This window comes from Telmatherina bonti, assembly GCF_933228915.1.
Source record: "Telmatherina bonti genome assembly, chromosome: 2".
NCBI classification, from domain to species: domain Eukaryota; kingdom Metazoa; phylum Chordata; class Actinopteri; order Atheriniformes; family Telmatherinidae; genus Telmatherina; species Telmatherina bonti.
The window spans coordinates 34,632,689-34,649,687 of NC_136620.1; the positions used below are offsets into that span (position 1 = coordinate 34,632,689).

General features: G+C 39.7%; 1 protein-coding gene across 2 annotated transcripts in view; it reads right to left on the reverse strand.

Annotated features, from left to right (window-relative positions):
- Positions 1-649: 649 nt before the first annotated feature.
- banp (BTG3 associated nuclear protein) overlaps positions 650-16,999 on the reverse strand; it is a 42,726-nt gene continuing 26,376 nt past the window's right edge. For both annotated transcript variants that reach the window (XM_079246841.1, XM_079246840.1), the window contains exons 12-13: positions 8,621-8,761; positions 650-1,593 (exon numbers count right to left, since the gene is read on the reverse strand). In XM_079246841.1, the coding sequence (XP_079102967.1) occupies positions 1,477-1,593; positions 8,621-8,761 (258 nt within the window). In that variant the 3' untranslated portion in view covers positions 650-1,476. The remainder of the gene's footprint in view (positions 1,594-8,620; positions 8,762-16,999) is intronic.

A 16,999-nucleotide genomic window follows, 5' to 3' on the forward strand; every position in this document is an offset into this window, starting at 1 on the left:
ATTTTGTCGCCTGGTTCTTATCCCACTCCAAAATATACTATTACATCACACTGAGCATGGGAAACGTACTCAAATCAACACATGCAGCCTCAGTGTCTTGCTTATCTCTCTTCTGTCTTTGACCAAAAGAACATTCATCATAAGAGGAGCATCACTCCAACACTCTTGTCTTAAACAAAAAAAAAAGACTGAACCATGCAGTGGGGTTGTAAAGAAATGCTGTAAAATAATAAATAATAATGAAGACAACTTGTTGACGACGGACACAACAAATATCCCAATGAGCTCCTATTTTGCTGTCACCAATACAGTAGCTTAATATTATGGTTACAAAAGTCAACGTGATACATATTTACTTCAAAAACAGTGAACAAATGAGCTCAACATGTAACCTCAAAGACCTCAAACCAAAACCATCATTTCAGACTCAGCAATTGTTTCACTGTTGAGGATCAAAACAAAGTAATGTCTTAGAAAACTTTGAAGGGAAACTGATGACCAAGTTTGATGGAATTAGGACATACAGAAAGACACCAAAAGAAAAAAAGCACAATTTTTATGGCAACCACATAAATGTTTTATTCTCATAAATGGATCTGTCACACAGACAAAACAGAGGGAAATAAACAACTTCAAGGTTTTCCTGGCAGTCTACAAGCATCTCTTTCTGTCTACTACTGGCACCATCTCTTTTTTTTATGGTCTTGTATCTTCAAACATAAAGCTTCCCAAAGTTTTTAACATGACACAATTACATGAAACAGAAAATAAAAATAAATAAAACTTTTTTAAAAAAACTGCCGGGATGAACGACTGTGAAAGATGCACTAAGTAGAAGGTGCGGCTCACAGCAAAGACACATAATATGGCCTGAATTACGGTGAGTGACAGGAAATAAAATTACTGTGATTACAACCAAAAGTAGCTGGCGTTATCTAAATCCACTTTCCACTGCAGTGCACTGTGTCAAGAAAAGATGAGAAAGAACACAATGCCATTTGTCTGAAGTGGGATTCTGGGCTTTTGCAAACCCTTACGATGATTCTAAGTTTGCCAAATGTCTTGACTCCAAATATCTCCACCAAAAGCTTACGTGAACAAGCATTTGAGCAGATGAAGTGCTGGGGTTGTGGTCTGCACAAGTTAAACCCTTGCTGCATATCATGCAGTGGGCCAGGCCCTTATAGTGATAAAAAAATACCACATGAACCATAGCTGGTCTTGGAATATCGTGGTCTTTTAAAGTTCTCTGTGAACTTTTTCCACATTGTGACACTTGGTTGACCATGAAATGGGAAGTTTGTAAAGAAGAAAAAAACTAAACTAAAAAAAAAGGCTTCTTCCCTTTTTTTTCCATCAGTAACTTTCAATACTTGATGAGAGACTTTCTACTTGACCACTTGTCAGACTGTTAAACAGACACATCGGGCCATTTTGAATGACAGAGTTCAGGTCTGAGATGGACCCAGAGGGCTCTCAGGTGGCCATAGAGGTGACAATTTGGACAACCTCGCCATTTTCTCCATGGATGGCACCTTGGATGGCTTCTTTCACCTCCATGTCAGCCTGCAGGGTTGGGGCTAATTCAGCAGCCTGTAAGACAGGAAAAGTAAAATTATTATTGAAAAGGTACTGAAATCTCAAAGACAAAACATACTAACTGTGCTTGAACACATTTTTAGAAGTATGCAGCAAGGATCTGCCTTAAAACTCCAAATCAAACTTACATTTTTCCCCCTTCGTATAAAAACAAAAAAACGAAGAAAAAAAATCTTCTCTTCAGCATAACTGGTTGGGCGGGACTCATCTTGTAGTGCCCAAATGCTTTTTTTTTTTTTTTTTTTAAATGCAATGGCACTGTGCATGTCCAGACAATCAAAACCCAGTGACTCAGAAAACTCAACAAACATTTTCTGTGGCCAGTTTCATGCAGAAGCAATTTCCTTTCTACTTAGCAAAAACCATCAACTGTATCACTCTGCGGAGGGTAGCACGCACACTACCGGAGGGAGGCTTCTTGTGACAGTAAAACTGGATAAAAACAATGGAATTTGGTGAAGCTCAATGTCTCTTGTTGCCACAAATAGGGCCTCGTAATGTTAATACACTATTCTGCCTGAACATGTCAGACAACATAATGATATAACAAGCGCCCTAGTTTGTATAACCCAACTATTGTCTTTGTTCTTGTTCTTATTTCACATTCTGGCCACTAATGTAATGTTTAAGGGATTTATTAGAGAAGGAAACATATGAATTTAATGTGGGGGTGAACTTTCCCCTTAAATTGGTGCTGGTACTTAACTGATCACCATCATTGTTCAGACATGCGTCTGAAACATTGGTGTGTATGTTTAACCTTTCACTATAGATGACCCTTTTAACATTATGTAATGCTGACATGTATAAACACAAAAAAAACTTTATGAACAGCTGAGTGTGACAATAAAACATACAGCGATTGGCATTTTCTGAAGCAAAAACTTTGTTTTCCCTGTGTTTCTAACACTAGACCGCTGCTGCCAGTCTCAGTTGAATTACGCTAAAAGTTAAAACATCACAGAGAGTTAAAACAGCACCATGTGCAGGAAACTGTCAGCCCTGTTTCCTTTCTACTGTCCACATTCAGTAACTTTCTGCTATTAAATGTGTGACATATATGTCTAATAGTTGTGTGTGTTCCAGTTAACAGCTCTTAACATGCAAACTTCTGTCAGGCGCATGCTTTTCCTGAATCAGCCAAGTTGAAAGCCAGATACTGTTAAATCTCACAATGAAAAATATGATTCACGAGAAAAAAAAGAAGTTTGTTGAGCATTGGTTGTGTTTTGCTTTTCAAAGGGTAAAAAGTGGCATGGAGAAGGTCCAGTCTGGAGAACTGGGACATAATACATACCGGTGCTCAAGCTTATCAACACTAACATGCAATCCAGGGGCACAACATTGGGACCGAGGAGGAGGAGAAGAAGAAGAAGAAGACTGTCCCAATACCCACACTAGACCCTATGGTTCTCTGTGAAGTGTTCACCTGGTAGAAGTGCACGTAAGGGTTTGAGTATGCAGGTTACAAGCATGGGAAACAGCAGAATAGAGACGGTGACGGTATCGCCATCAGCTTGTGCCGTTGTTTCTGCTACAACCACAATGGCATCACCGATTGTTTTCAACACTATTATGCTCCTGATTATTATTAATAAACTGCATCAAACAACTGTTTTGAGAAGAAAAGGCAGAGGCACCGAAGGATGCTTATATGCCAGACTCCCGTCGCTGCACCTGGAGTTGGTTTGAACGATAAGTTTAATGCTGTGGGCTAATGGCTGCTGGGACGCCCATCATCGCTGTGTTGGGTGGCAAGCAGTTTTGCACCAGGAAAATCATTAAGAAAAAAAAATTGTCACACATGAAACAACATCTTCTTCGCCACAGACACAGGAGCTCAATGGCCAAATATCACCATTTTCCACCTTTTTGGTCCAAAATGTCACATGCAGCAATGAATTGTTGGTAATATGCTCTGGCGAAGTTTGCATGGATGTAAGCTCAGTCGAAGTGGGGTGCAAAGGTGGCGGGGTGAACGTCCACTCTGGAGAATTGGGATATAACACACACCCAAACCCATCAATGCAAACATCCAATCCAGGCGCACAAGGGTGGAAATGCAAATATTGGGACTGGACCAAAGAAAATTGAGGAGGAGGAAGAGGAGGAGCAGGAGAAGGAAAAGAAGAAGGAGGAGGAGGAAAAGGAGAAGACAAAGAAGATGAAGAAAGAAGTATGCTGAAAATGGGAGATGTTTACTTTTGAAAATTATTGATGGCATGCTGTATTAGCAACATGTAGACACATGGCTCCATATAAATCTTAATGATGTCAATCTATTCACATCCATTCAATCCAGATTTAAAATACTTCCTGTTAACTGATGAATGAAATAAAGACATGACTCAGCCCCTGTGCTGTTGTGGGAGACATCCACAGCAAATGGTCAGAGGAAGCTGAGAAATCAAAGACTAAGGTTTAGGATCGTTGGTGAGAAGAATTAGTGAAGAAGCAAACTGACAGGTAGAGCCAGACATGACAAGAAACATGCCATTTGTATTCAGATACATTCTGACTGCCTCTCTGATTGTTGTCAGACACAATGAGGTAATTTATGTGTAAAAACCCTTTAAAGATGAGAGGTTCATGACTCAGGCATGGATGATGACCATGAAGAGTGACTCACTCCTTCCTCGAACTCACGCCAAAGGTTCCCTCAAAGACACCTGCAACACTTAATCCTCCCTCCAGCCCAGCATGCTGTCACTTTGCAACAGCTCTGACTGGAGTGCAGCTGCAACATACCACTACACACAACATAACACACTGTAAGCACAGGCTGTAAAGAGGCCAGGTAAAAGTCAGACTTTATCCATAACAACTGGAAACAACGGACATGTTGCTTTTACTTCACAGTTGGTAGTTGACAACTGATCAAACTAAAACTCTCTAGAAGAACATGAGATGTGATAATATCCAAAAACAAGACTGAGAAACTCTCCTTGTGTGTCAAAAATGACAAGCCAAAATATTTTATTCTAATCAGAGTGTTTGCAATTTCATCCGAAGCTTTTTCATGTTATTAAATGAAGCCAGTTGCATTTACTCAGTATCACTCGTTCATCAGTTCAGAGCAGCTTATAGTGTGCATTTCCCTTCATTTTTAAACCTTTATTAATAATATTAGATCCATAAAGTTATCATTAGACATCCTATACATATAGATCTGAAATGGTATGTGCGTGTCACTGTGCATTTGGGGCATTTTTGGAAGATTGTGTGCTTACATTCATTAAAGTCAAGCCAATGGTGAACCACATGTCAAATATTAGCCAGAGAATATCACCAAATGCCTCTGGAAATGTAAAAATATAACAGTGTTAGCCCACCGTCTCTCAAAGAAATGGAAACAATTAAAGAAAAAGAGGAAAATGCAGAGACAAATAAATACATCAGACTGAGTAATTCTTCAGTAAGTTACATAAATGCTCACACATGTCTGGAAACTGATGAGACAGTCTCTTGATTCAACACTTCCCAGAATGAGTGAAAACTAAAAAGAGCAGAACCGACTTTTCTCTGACCCGAGTTTGAACTGGCAGTCAACATTGAATACATTCTCGGACATCAAAACCCAACTGTGGTAACAACACACCATCTACGAGGCTGGCCAAGTCGTGTCTTTCTAATTGGTCGACGCCGCTCTGCGCCTTTTCCTTCGTTACCTTCCCTGTGTTTTATTAAGTTCATTCCTATGAAAAAACCCAAGAACAAACAAATAATTCTGAGCAGATATGGTGCATCCTGGAACACCTTATGCTATTTTGCATCCCATCCCTGCAGTATCACATTTTGTTTGGGCAACAGACACCTCATTCTTATTGAGTTCTGTTATTCTGTCATCAACCGCATCCATATGGTCCAAATGCAGGCGGTACTGAATAAACACCAATGACTGATCAGATCTGTGTCGGCTTTGTTGATTTCTGTCCGGATCTGTTTACAATCAAACAAAAGGGAAAAATGAAGTCTTTTTTTAATCTAAAAGTCCCTTCAAACAAATCAGTTGAGTAAACAAACAGCGTGATTGCTGATGTGCTGACAACATGGAGCACGCATCTTGGAGGAAAACGCATAAGGTGCCGGTTGTTGCACAATTTTCTCGCTTATGCAAATGGATAGCATTCTCAAGAATATTAGGTTATCTCAATGTGTGATCCAGACCCACAAATCTCATCAATACAGTTATCTTCCCACTCTTCCAGGCAAGGAACCAATTACCTAGGCAACTGCGAACAACAAAAAGACAACAAGATCAGCTCATAGTGAGTGGGCAAAGGGGGAAATTCCAAGATGTGCTGCAAGGATGGTCAGCACATTTGTTGTCCGTATGTCAGACAGCGAGGTGAACATGACCAGTCATATTTCAAGCTCAGTGTCTGCATGGAGATCTTTACCAGGACAGGAATAGCATTTCAAACAGCCATAAATCATCTGAAACTTTTACATCCTTCAAATTAAAACAAGAAAAAGGCTCCGCTCAGCTCCCAGGACACCCCCTTTAGCCTGCACTCAACGTGAAAGGAGCAGTACGGAGTAAATGAAATTTAATGTTCAACATATTTGGGGAAAACCAAAGAAGAGAGAACAATGGGAGAGTGCTGTTGTTTTAAATCCCCTGCAGAGTTTCAGTGACCACTTCAAAGGCCGGCCCGCCGTGCGCCTGCACATTATCCTCATTCAACATGTGGCTCTTGCTCAACAACCTCAATCATCAAGGGATTGTAGGCATCTTTACTAATTACTACACAACTAGTTGTGACACTAGTTGTGAATTTCTTCGTCTTTAATTACTGTTTGTTTAAACACCAGCCAAGTCAAGTGTGCTTCAGTTAAGCAGTCATTTGGCAAAAACAGAAGAACAAAGGTCTTGTAACTGAGGGTGCATTCACATCAGGATAGTCTGCTAGGCTCGGTCCGATTGGGAACTCGGCTCAGTTGTGGGGGGGGGGGGGGGGGGGGGGTAATATCCATACGGACCGAGATTGTGTTCACACTGCACTTTGGTCAAACGCGCCAAACCTTCAGAATAATATATTCCCATTCTCACCAAAGGTGGCGCTGCACTAGTATTTAGGAAAAGAGAGGACAAGACCCGTATGAAGAAGAAAACTCTGTTGCGAGTTAAACATTGAGAATTAAACTATCTCTGTTTTGGGTTTTTATTGTACCTCATGCAAGTATACTGCAGAAACACACTGCAACAATTGACGTAGTATGAACAACAGACGAGGCAGAGGACTCTTAACACCATCGCTATGTATTTACCCACAATTGCAAAACTTTGCTAAATGCAGGAAGTGACTTTTTTTGTAGTCCACTTCCTGTATTTGGTCCGCTTGAAACGGGCCGAGGCCTGTGTTTGTTGGTGGACCGATTCCGCTTCTTTGGTTCGAATCGGAATTTGTTTGGCGCATTTACATTTTCCCAAACGAAGCGTCAAAAGGGCTGATGTGAAGGTGCCCTAAAAGCAGTTTAAGTTGCACATTTCTAACACATTACAGTAATTTTATGTCATTATTTTAAGATGATCTGTGCTTTCAATATGAGGCTGATCAGTTGATAAGATTAAATATGATGGGAAATCATGTAACCAGTAATTTTGCACAAAAAAACCTTCAACATTTTACCGAACACAGTGAGTCATTCATTTCGGTGAAGTAAAATACCAGATTTCCTAACTCTTTGAACCTGCTTTAACAGCAGCAACATTCATCATGTGCTGCTTATGAGTCAATATTTCTCAGACATTGGGGGAAATTTTGGAATATTCTTTCCAATAAAACTGTTTGGGTTATTTAATATTTCTACAATGTCTCAGCTGAACAGCCCTTCTGCAGGTCCTGCCAAAGCATATTAAAACTGGACAACCTTTGAGGATTTGAAAGGTAAAATTTTCTTCTTTTTCACCCGTTTCATTGTGGATTAACTCTTTGTGCTTTTGGTTATTGCTTTGTTGTATCACCAACCTCTTCTAAGCTTGATTAAATTTTGAATTTATTATTTTTTGAGTGATTAATTTCTATCACTAAGAGGAGTAAAACAGCTGGAGCTCATCTGTTTGCAAGAATTTTATCTACTGAGCTCTTTAAAATGTTTTTTTGTTTGGTCTTTTCTGACTTCACAGTGCTCCCTCTCATTTCTATGGAAGTTGTAGTGATCGATAATCACAGTTCAGAATGAATGAATTTTTAAAGTGGACCTGATACACTTTTTTTCCTCCTGTAAGTTTAGTCATATAAGTTGCTACAAATAAAGACTTTGAATAAATTCTACCTTTAAAGCATGTATTCTGTTTCCTCCAAAGCACATGAAGTCATTCTGACTTGATCCTTGTTCCCTGTGTGTTCATATGTTCTGCTTGACTCATTGATTGACAAAACAGTTTGCATCTGTTCATTACAAACTAATAAATAAGTCGAAGATAGAGGACCGTGCGCATCATTTCAGGCATTAACTGTTCAAATCTTATTTGGATTTCCTTCCAATTTTTCATTACTTGAGGTCATTTGGTGCGTTGTCTGTGGTTGCTGTCAATTTGAATGACAAAATACTGTGAATTGGCTTTGAAAGTCTTTTTTTTTTCGCTCTGACGGGCAGCTTCACTTGACACAGCAGATAAACCTGTGTAATTACTTCCACTTGCCACAACAGAATGGAAAGGAGGTGATTACCCAGGAGCAAAGCTGAAATAGGTGAGTTGCAACAGAACTCTGAACTAATGTCGAGGGGCTCGCATATTTCAGAAACTAAACATTCAAATCCAATTTTACATCAGGAAAATATATAAATCTGGAGACTAGTTTGCAAATAAATGGTATTACTTATAATTAATATGGTGTTGATCTGCAATTTACTTACAGAGGTCGAAAACACAACTTTCCTATGGAGAAGCTGAAAAATAAAGATGTATGGTAGAACTGACCTGTGTTTGTGGGTTTGTTTTATCGAAGGCGCTAAGAATACCTCGCTGCAACAATAATCTGTGGAAAAAGAAAAAAAAGAGTCTTTTCTTTACCTGAACGGCTGCTGTGTGATCTGCAACCGGAGCTAGTTGGACGTACTGCACTTGGATATCAGGTGGGAGAGAGGAGCCCTCCACTGCCGTTGCTCCTCCATCAGCTGATGCAACAGCGATCAGCTGAGCTCCGCGTAGCACCTAGAGAAGTCGAGAAGAAAGAGGACAGCAGAATAGTCAGCCAAAATTGATGCTGTCAGCCTTATTATCAGAGTTACTTTGTGATAGAAGTTAAAGAGACACCCCCACGGTGCGGCATGTGGTCGTTTAAATCAGATGAACTGCAGATTATATTTACAACGCACACGACTCAAAATAAAAGCCAAATAAAAACAATCACCAAAATATCTCATGTATGTCGCATCTGAAGTGTTCTTGTTTTATTTATTGCAGCCATAATTAAGCAATGACACAAATGCAGTTCGACATCTTGCAGTGAGGAAAGAGCCATATGGTGGCATGCGAGTGACATAACCAGTACAGCTCTTCATTTCTCACTCCCCACTTCCCATCCTCTGTTTGTACATCAAATTGTTTCCACTGTTTTGTAACATGATATGCTGTTGTGTTTTAACTTGGGTTCACGTAAGTGAAGTCATACTAAACAAAGAAATCGATTAAATTAGTAAAAGATGGTTTCTGAGCCATTGAAGGAGATCTTCTTTCTCCATCATCTTTAAGGCCAGCAAGGCAACATGTGAGCGTTTCAGTTTTGATGCACTAATCACACAGCAGGGGTGTTATTGGTTATTCCTATAGCTTATGCAGGTTATTCATATTTATGCATTGACACATAGCTGTATGAGCACCCTTGCATATTTTCTCTCAGCATACACACACGGACATGCAATCTGCAGAGTACTGTTGCTAATTTGAAGTGTGTAACTCCCATGTGATAATAGTCATACAAATTAACATGCAATTATCCTGTCAACAAAAACACAAAGACGAATGGAGGGAAACACTTAGCTTTTACTAGTGCATGTTCATTTTAATCAGACAGAGGTCAGACTTGTGGACTACACAAGAAGACACCAGTGTGGCCCAAAGCTTGCCAAAGGGGGATGTTAACTGTTCTAAGTAAGACAGTCCTACATGGGGTGGAAGCAAAACTTCATGGAGAGTTTCCATAGTTTCATTCCTTTGAACTGAACGCAGGTCTATTCTAATATCTCAAATCTTGCAGATCTTCTGTGTTTTTTGTTACGTGAGGTCTCTGTCTCCACTCAGACTCTTTCCAGCTGTGCTTGGGGCTGGGACTGACCAAGACACGTTAGAAAACTTGAGAATGAATATGCAAGTCAGGAGACAAACCCAAACGTCACAAACCTCAAACACAGAAGATGTTTGTTGCCCTATAACCCATCTGATCCCCACAGTCCCACATCCCCTCGTCCTGCTGCTGCTTTGAAGCTCTGAGGTGGTGATGGGTCTCAAAAGTTTGGTTTGAATCCACCAGGGACGCAGTTAGCCAGCTTTACCACAAATTCAACTGCCTCATCTCCATAACGTGCCAGGCCCACTCAGCCTCATGGAAGCCATTAGTGACCGAGGTCTGTCTGACTCATCTGATCACACAACAAGGACGCTCATCGAGCAGACTCGATAGGAGATTACTGGGTTAGGCTCTTGATTCAGCTGGGGACCACTGCAGCTGGATCAAATTTATGAGTGTTTGGTAACACATAAAGTGTTATCATTTGGAATATTACCATAAACCTGTGTTTCACAACCTTTTTTTGAGGCAAGGAATTTTTTTTTTTTTTTTCGCTGAAAAGATCACAAGGCACATCACAAAATTAAAATGTTTTAAATGAACCTCTGTAGCCTAAATTAACAATAACTAGAAAAAGCACTCAGAGAGCGCAAACCTCCACCAAGGCCTTTAAAAAGTTCCTGGATCCAAACGGTGATCCCAATCACCACCAAAATTAAATCAGCTCTTCCTTTTCACATTTCCAACAAATCCTGAAAATTTCATGAAAATCCGTCCATAACTTTTTGAGTTGTGTTGCACACAGGCAGACAGACAAACAAACAGCTAAACACCAGCAAAAACATGACCTCCTTGGCGGAGGTAACAAAGTTGTTCCGATGTCTTGAATAAGAATCAAATAAACACACAAAAAAGGCTTTAATGATCTTTCATACTTCTACTCACTCATAGTGTGATCTGTTTGGGTGAAAACAGAACACTGTTTTTAAACCAGTTAGAGGAAATTGGATAGTTTCCCACAACACACCTGACAGTTATTCAAGGCACATTATTGTCCCATGACACTGTCCTTGATGGTAAGATTTTTAATATTTATTTCAGATTTTTTGCGCCACAACCCCCCAGATACCATACACTGAAAATCGCTTTGCATTAACACACATTAAAACAAATAAAAACAATAAGTACAAAACAAAACAGAATGGAGGACAACATTAAGATGGTGAGTGTGTAGATGGCATAGGACTGTGTGAACAAGTGTACTTTGAGTAACTGATCAAACAACAATCTGGCAACCTCCTGAAATGATCTTGGACTCTGATTTTGAGAACCACTGGTGTAAACAGTAATCTTACAGCTAAGGTTCATTCAACTTGTTGAGAAAAACTCTTGTTTTCCTGCCAAGAGTTAGAATAGAATATCTAACAGCTTGTCGGCCAGCAGCCACTTAGCTTAGCATTCACACAGATACAGCTGGACACAGACAGCGTAGATATCCTTCCCTTGCCCACTTTAAACTAAAAGTTTAATGGATCCAGCAATGTGCATATTTAGAAAGAATGCATTAACAGTATTAAAACATTTCTCATTATATAAATAAAACAGTGAATTTCCTAAAATTTGAAACAGACAGCGTCCCTTAGAGACTGCATTCATGCAAACAATGTTCAGACAGCTCATTGGAAACGGTGAGAAAACCAAAGTCAAAAGCAGCTGCTGAAGTGTTTCTTCATGGGAGATGTGTAGAGAGCATCTTTATCTTCACTCCATCATACCGTTCTATTAGGCAACAAAACTGACCCCTGCCAAAACGTTTGTGTCGCTGCTATCCGTGAGTACGAGGGCTAATTCAAGCATGGTGTTTCAGTACAATCCAACAGGTGTATCTAAGTGTACAATTACCGGGGTTTAGTGGATGCTATGGTTGACATTTGAGATCGTAAACACTTGTCTCATTCAATTAAAGGTTCAACGTCCATTTGAGAGCAGTTTGCATTCTCAGCTGTGAGGAGCAGCACACAGAGGCCCACAAAAGCATTTACAGTGTTGGAATGGTGTGTGAGATCTCTGAAGCGATTACACAGGAACTTCTCGGCTTCACATCCTGTCCCACGGCTTTCTTTGACAGAGAAACTTGCCTCTGCTCTTTGGCTGTCATGCTTTAAAGTGTTCGTTGTCAGCTCAAAACAACCAGAATGCGAAAATACAATCAAATATAAAATAAACGTATAAATAATTTCTACTCTATAATTACCTAATGACTGAACATTCATCTAAAGGACAATTAAGCTCAATTAAACAATTGTGTGAGTACTGATGATGATGATTACCTCTCATTCAACTAATAAGACATAATCATCATTAGGTTTGCTAAATATAATGCAAAAATAATTACAATTTTGCATCAAGAAGAGTTTTAGTGTGGCAAAGATAGTTCTGCATGTACATCAGGTCTCATGAAAAATTATTAAAGTAAATAAACTTAAAAACAAGGTGAGAAATGTTCATTGGACTTTTTGGAAGCATTAGGAAATAAACTTGCTTTGATTGCATAATAGTAGGAGTTTAATTTCACATTGCAAATGAACTCAGTGTGGCCCAAGACATTATTTTTAATAGGTTCAATTAGTCAACAACACAGAGTGCCAGCAGATCTTAAATGCATGACTGCTGACCTCAAATTTTAAAGTGGACCTGGCATGTTCATTTCCGCTCATTTAATTTGTAATCTTGGCTGCCTCTACATTAGTCTTGCATCTGTCATAACTCCAAATAGGTTGCAATTAATTTCCCTCTAAGATTAATACAGTTTGATTGGTTTTTTGTTTTTTTTTTATTTTCATTCATTATTTAAAAAAATCATGTAGAGTGCTCTCCTGGGAAAGTATTCTCCCAAAACAAAAAGTTTTGACAGAAGTGTGTTGATTGGCCAGTTTTGTTGGGCTTGCTGAGGAGGCAAGCAAAGAGGTAATGGCGACTCCTGAAGGTGCAGAAACCAGTCTGGAAGTTAAGCCTGTTCCATACTCCACGAGAAGCAAGAACTGAGTTCTTGTTCTCGAGGCTGCAAGAACAAGAAAAAACGTCTTGTTCGGGAGGTCCATACATACTACACGAGAAGCACGTCTGCAGCGGGGAGGGATCACTGCGGGGGGGAGATGTCTGCTTTATGTGCAATGAACCTGGTTGTTACCTCCGCCGAGGAGGTTGTTTTCCCCGGCGTCTTTTTGCTTAAGATAACTTAAAAGGTGACGGAGGGATTTTATAAATATTTCAAGAGTTGTTGCAAATGTAAAAATGAAGAACTGATTAAATTCTGGTGGTGATCAGGATCACCGTTTGGATCCAGGAATGTTTTAAAAGGATTCTTAAACATTGTGCTTGGTGGAGGTTTCCGCTCTCCGAGTTTCTAGTTTCATATTTAACGAGCAGCTTCGTCCGCGGCAGGGCGGGTTGTGCACGCGGCAGGGTCCGAGTGTTTTATTGCCACATGTAAAAATGTTCGTACTTTCTCACCACCTCGATAAGCTGTTTTATCAAAACAATCTGTTTTGCCGGCAACAGTAAACACACGGAAGCAGCAACTCCGCTTCATGCTTTCTCTGTGTTAACGACGTCCACCTCCAATGTCCGACCAATCACACGATACTTCTCGCAGCCCTGCAAGAAAAATGTTCTGCCAGCCCGGTGTGTCAAGAACTGTCCTCAAACACGTCCGCGAGAACAAAATGACATTTTTTTTCTCGGAGCCTCGAGAACAAGAAAAAAGTTCTCGCTTCTTGAGGAGTATGTAACAGGCTTTACCCCACACTGTAAACCAAGAAATGTTTTGACAAACCATCTACATCAGTCCCATTCAACACAGTTCTTTGAGGACCACGGACCTGCAGGTTTTAAGTTTCCCTGCTCCCACACACCTGACGCTGGACAGTGGACACACCTGAATAGATCAGTGCTATATTTTCCATAAAGTCATCATTTCAAAATAAGATCTTCAGGCAAGATTAAGAAGAGTAATCACACTTCAAAAGTCCTTCATTGTTACCAGAGGCTATAGTGATAATGTCCTCTCTTTGTGCATGATATGTGAAGTGTGTGGATGTTGGTAAATGCAAATTGTAATCGCTTGTGTAACTGCATCCCCGAGCAACTGCAGAAGCAACAAATGCTTTAGGCTCTTAAGTAAACAAATGTAAACACAAAATATGTTACACCCCCTTAGCTGCCTTTGCAATCAGTAAAGCCAAGATGTTTGCACTAAAATCTGTGCATACACCCAATGTCAACACAACACAAACATTTTAAACAGTTCTGCTTACAGCTAAACTTTTCTCCCAATTTGATTAATATCTACAATCATATGACACAGTTAGGTAGCCCTACTGGGCTTCTTTGTTAAAAACTGTAATTTCTGAAATGTTGTGAACAAATAACTGCTTTCTGACATGAAATAGCAAGTTACCTCTGATTATCTAAGATTGCTGGGTCTCTAAGAAGCTTTTTCAAAGACATTTCAAAAACAAAAACAAGGTGCCATGCTATGAAAAGTATCGACGGTTGGACAGGTCACTCTTTGCATTTACACTTCTATAATGGTTGCAATGTGCTACTAAAACATGCAGATTTTTATTCTTTTAGGTTACATTATTAATGATTCATTGTTAGCACTATGTAAAAGAATGCTGAAGGCCATCTTGCACATAAAAGAACTACAATGCTGCAGAATAGCTGTGTAAACAAGAGCACTGAACAATCAAGAGCATCTTAAATTCTCTGCAGGGTGTTGTAACAGCAATGGCCTTGAGGAACAAAAAGGGAAAAGAAAAAAAAATAAATCTTTTGCAGATGCCGTAATGCTTTCAATAATGGATCCAGGACAGCAAAGAAATACAGCAATTGGAGAGAAAAGACACAAAAGTGAAAAACAACACCAGTATAATGAAAAAAACATTCATGATTCAAAGACTGAAGGAAAATAACCCTGGATAAGTCAGGCTTAAACTGTGTTTCCATATCAGACAAGCTTAAAATGCCATTTTTCTTCTTTCGCTTAACATAAAAGGCAGTAAACTTGAATAATGATGACTTCAGAAATGGTTGTTCGGAAACATGACTGAATTCTTTCTTTGCCGAGTCATAGTCTCAGTGCAAAACAACAGTCAGAAAATCAGCTTCCGCAAAGCACCAAATGGTGTAGAATGACGACTTTAAGGTTTGTGGGAGGTCTCGTCTAAACTTAGCCACCCCTTGTTTTGTGTGCCTTTGTGCACCCATGTCCGAGTAGGTTGTTGTTGTTGTTGTTTTTTTTTGTGTCCTGGAACTTGATCATCCAAAGATACCAAACAAAATCCATATACACTTTATGTTGTAAGAAAAGAAACCCACACAAATCTGGTTCCTATCATGCCCAAAGGAATTCTGCCTCCTCTTTTAAATCTTAGCAGAAAAAAAAAATCTTTCCCAAAACAGGGAAATGAGAAAAGAAACATTTGGACTTAGGAGTGCCTGGAACTTCCTCCCAGCTTTAACAGCCGTCAACAACATCTGCAACTGCCAACCCTGGACAGATGTCCAAGCAGAAACATTAGCTCTGGGTGGGTAGGTGTGGTCCAAGTGGAGTGAGGAGAACTGGCTGTGATTTGGCTGCGAAGAGGAAGCTAATAAAGAGCTTGTTTTGCGTGTGCCGAGAAAATTAATAATTTAATGTAGTTATTCACTCTATTGTTTACCCATCATTTTTATTTTATCAGTAGTCTATAGGGTCTACTGTAGCTGGGCACATAATGCAGAATGGCTACATGGAAAGCAGTTTGCGATAACAACGAATGATGGCAGTAATTAAGCTAGAAATTAGATAATGGCTGTTCTTTTCCCTCTCTTTTTGTTTATTGCGTTTTTGCATGCAGCTCCTGCATGTTTATCTGAAATGCATGATTGTTTTATAAAGCTATACATGAACTTGTGACCTGAGAGCTTCCATCTCCACCCACACCCTGGCACTGTTTCTACATCGCAGCTCAACACCTGCAATGAATCAAGCCCTCCCTTGCATCTCTCGCAACTCCCACCACCAAACTGGGAGTCACACTGAGACAGAAAGCTCACAACAAAAGCAGCCCAGCTTGACTTCTGATCCAGAGTAGCAAATCAGAAGTGAACTGGTGACAAAAATTACAACCATCATTAAAAATCAGGCCGCCTGAAAATGAAAAGTGAGAAAGTGCCATTGAATGCTGTCTCTGTTCTTTAGCACAAATACGGACTTGAAGTGCCAAATTGTCAAAAGTATCTTTACAATGTTAGGAGATTTTATGATTTAAGATGTTGACTTTATCGTGTTTCCAATTATCCGGTTTGATTCAGCGGAGCCAGAGAAGATGATATACACGGGTTGTAAAACTCGACTACACACAACACCCATCACTACAAGGCATTTCATTTACTATTGAGTCAGAATTTGTAAGCACGCATCCACAGGGGCCAACACACTTCTTGAATCCAATATCACTTTCCTGAAACAACCAAACTTGTTACTGTTCCCAATTCAGCCGCTTCCCTTTAAATAACAACAAAAGAAATTTGCTTGAAAGAGGATGACAGTGCTAAACACGTACAAATGCATTATTACCACCTGACCTGAACTCAAACCATTAAAAGAAGAACACAAACACACTTATCACCTTTGACAAAACCGCAGCCAGGAACTCAACGTTTCTGGGTTAGATCTGCTATGGACTGCTTCTATCTTGTGAATCAGCATGTAGCGCAATGGATTCTGTAACTCATCAAGACTTGGGCACATTCATTTTCACAACTGTCTGTATACTTTCTACAATAATATTTGAATCAACTCACGTCTCCATTCATCTTAACTTTACTCTCCGTTTCCCAATCACAATAACATTGAGAAAGATGTTTAGTGTGAATGACAACAATTCTATTTAAGATTGGTTATCACCAACAAAAAGTCTATTCACACCCTGCTATGACTGATGATGGAGCGCTATGTGACATGTAAAGGGTCATATCAGGTCTATGATGATGATGACTCACAATAAAATACATCTAAAAACATCTGTTCTCTTTTAAAGATCTGGCAACCTCGATTTTGCCCATGAAGACAAAAGAAACTTATGTGGAGGTGCCCTCATCTGCATTACCCTGTA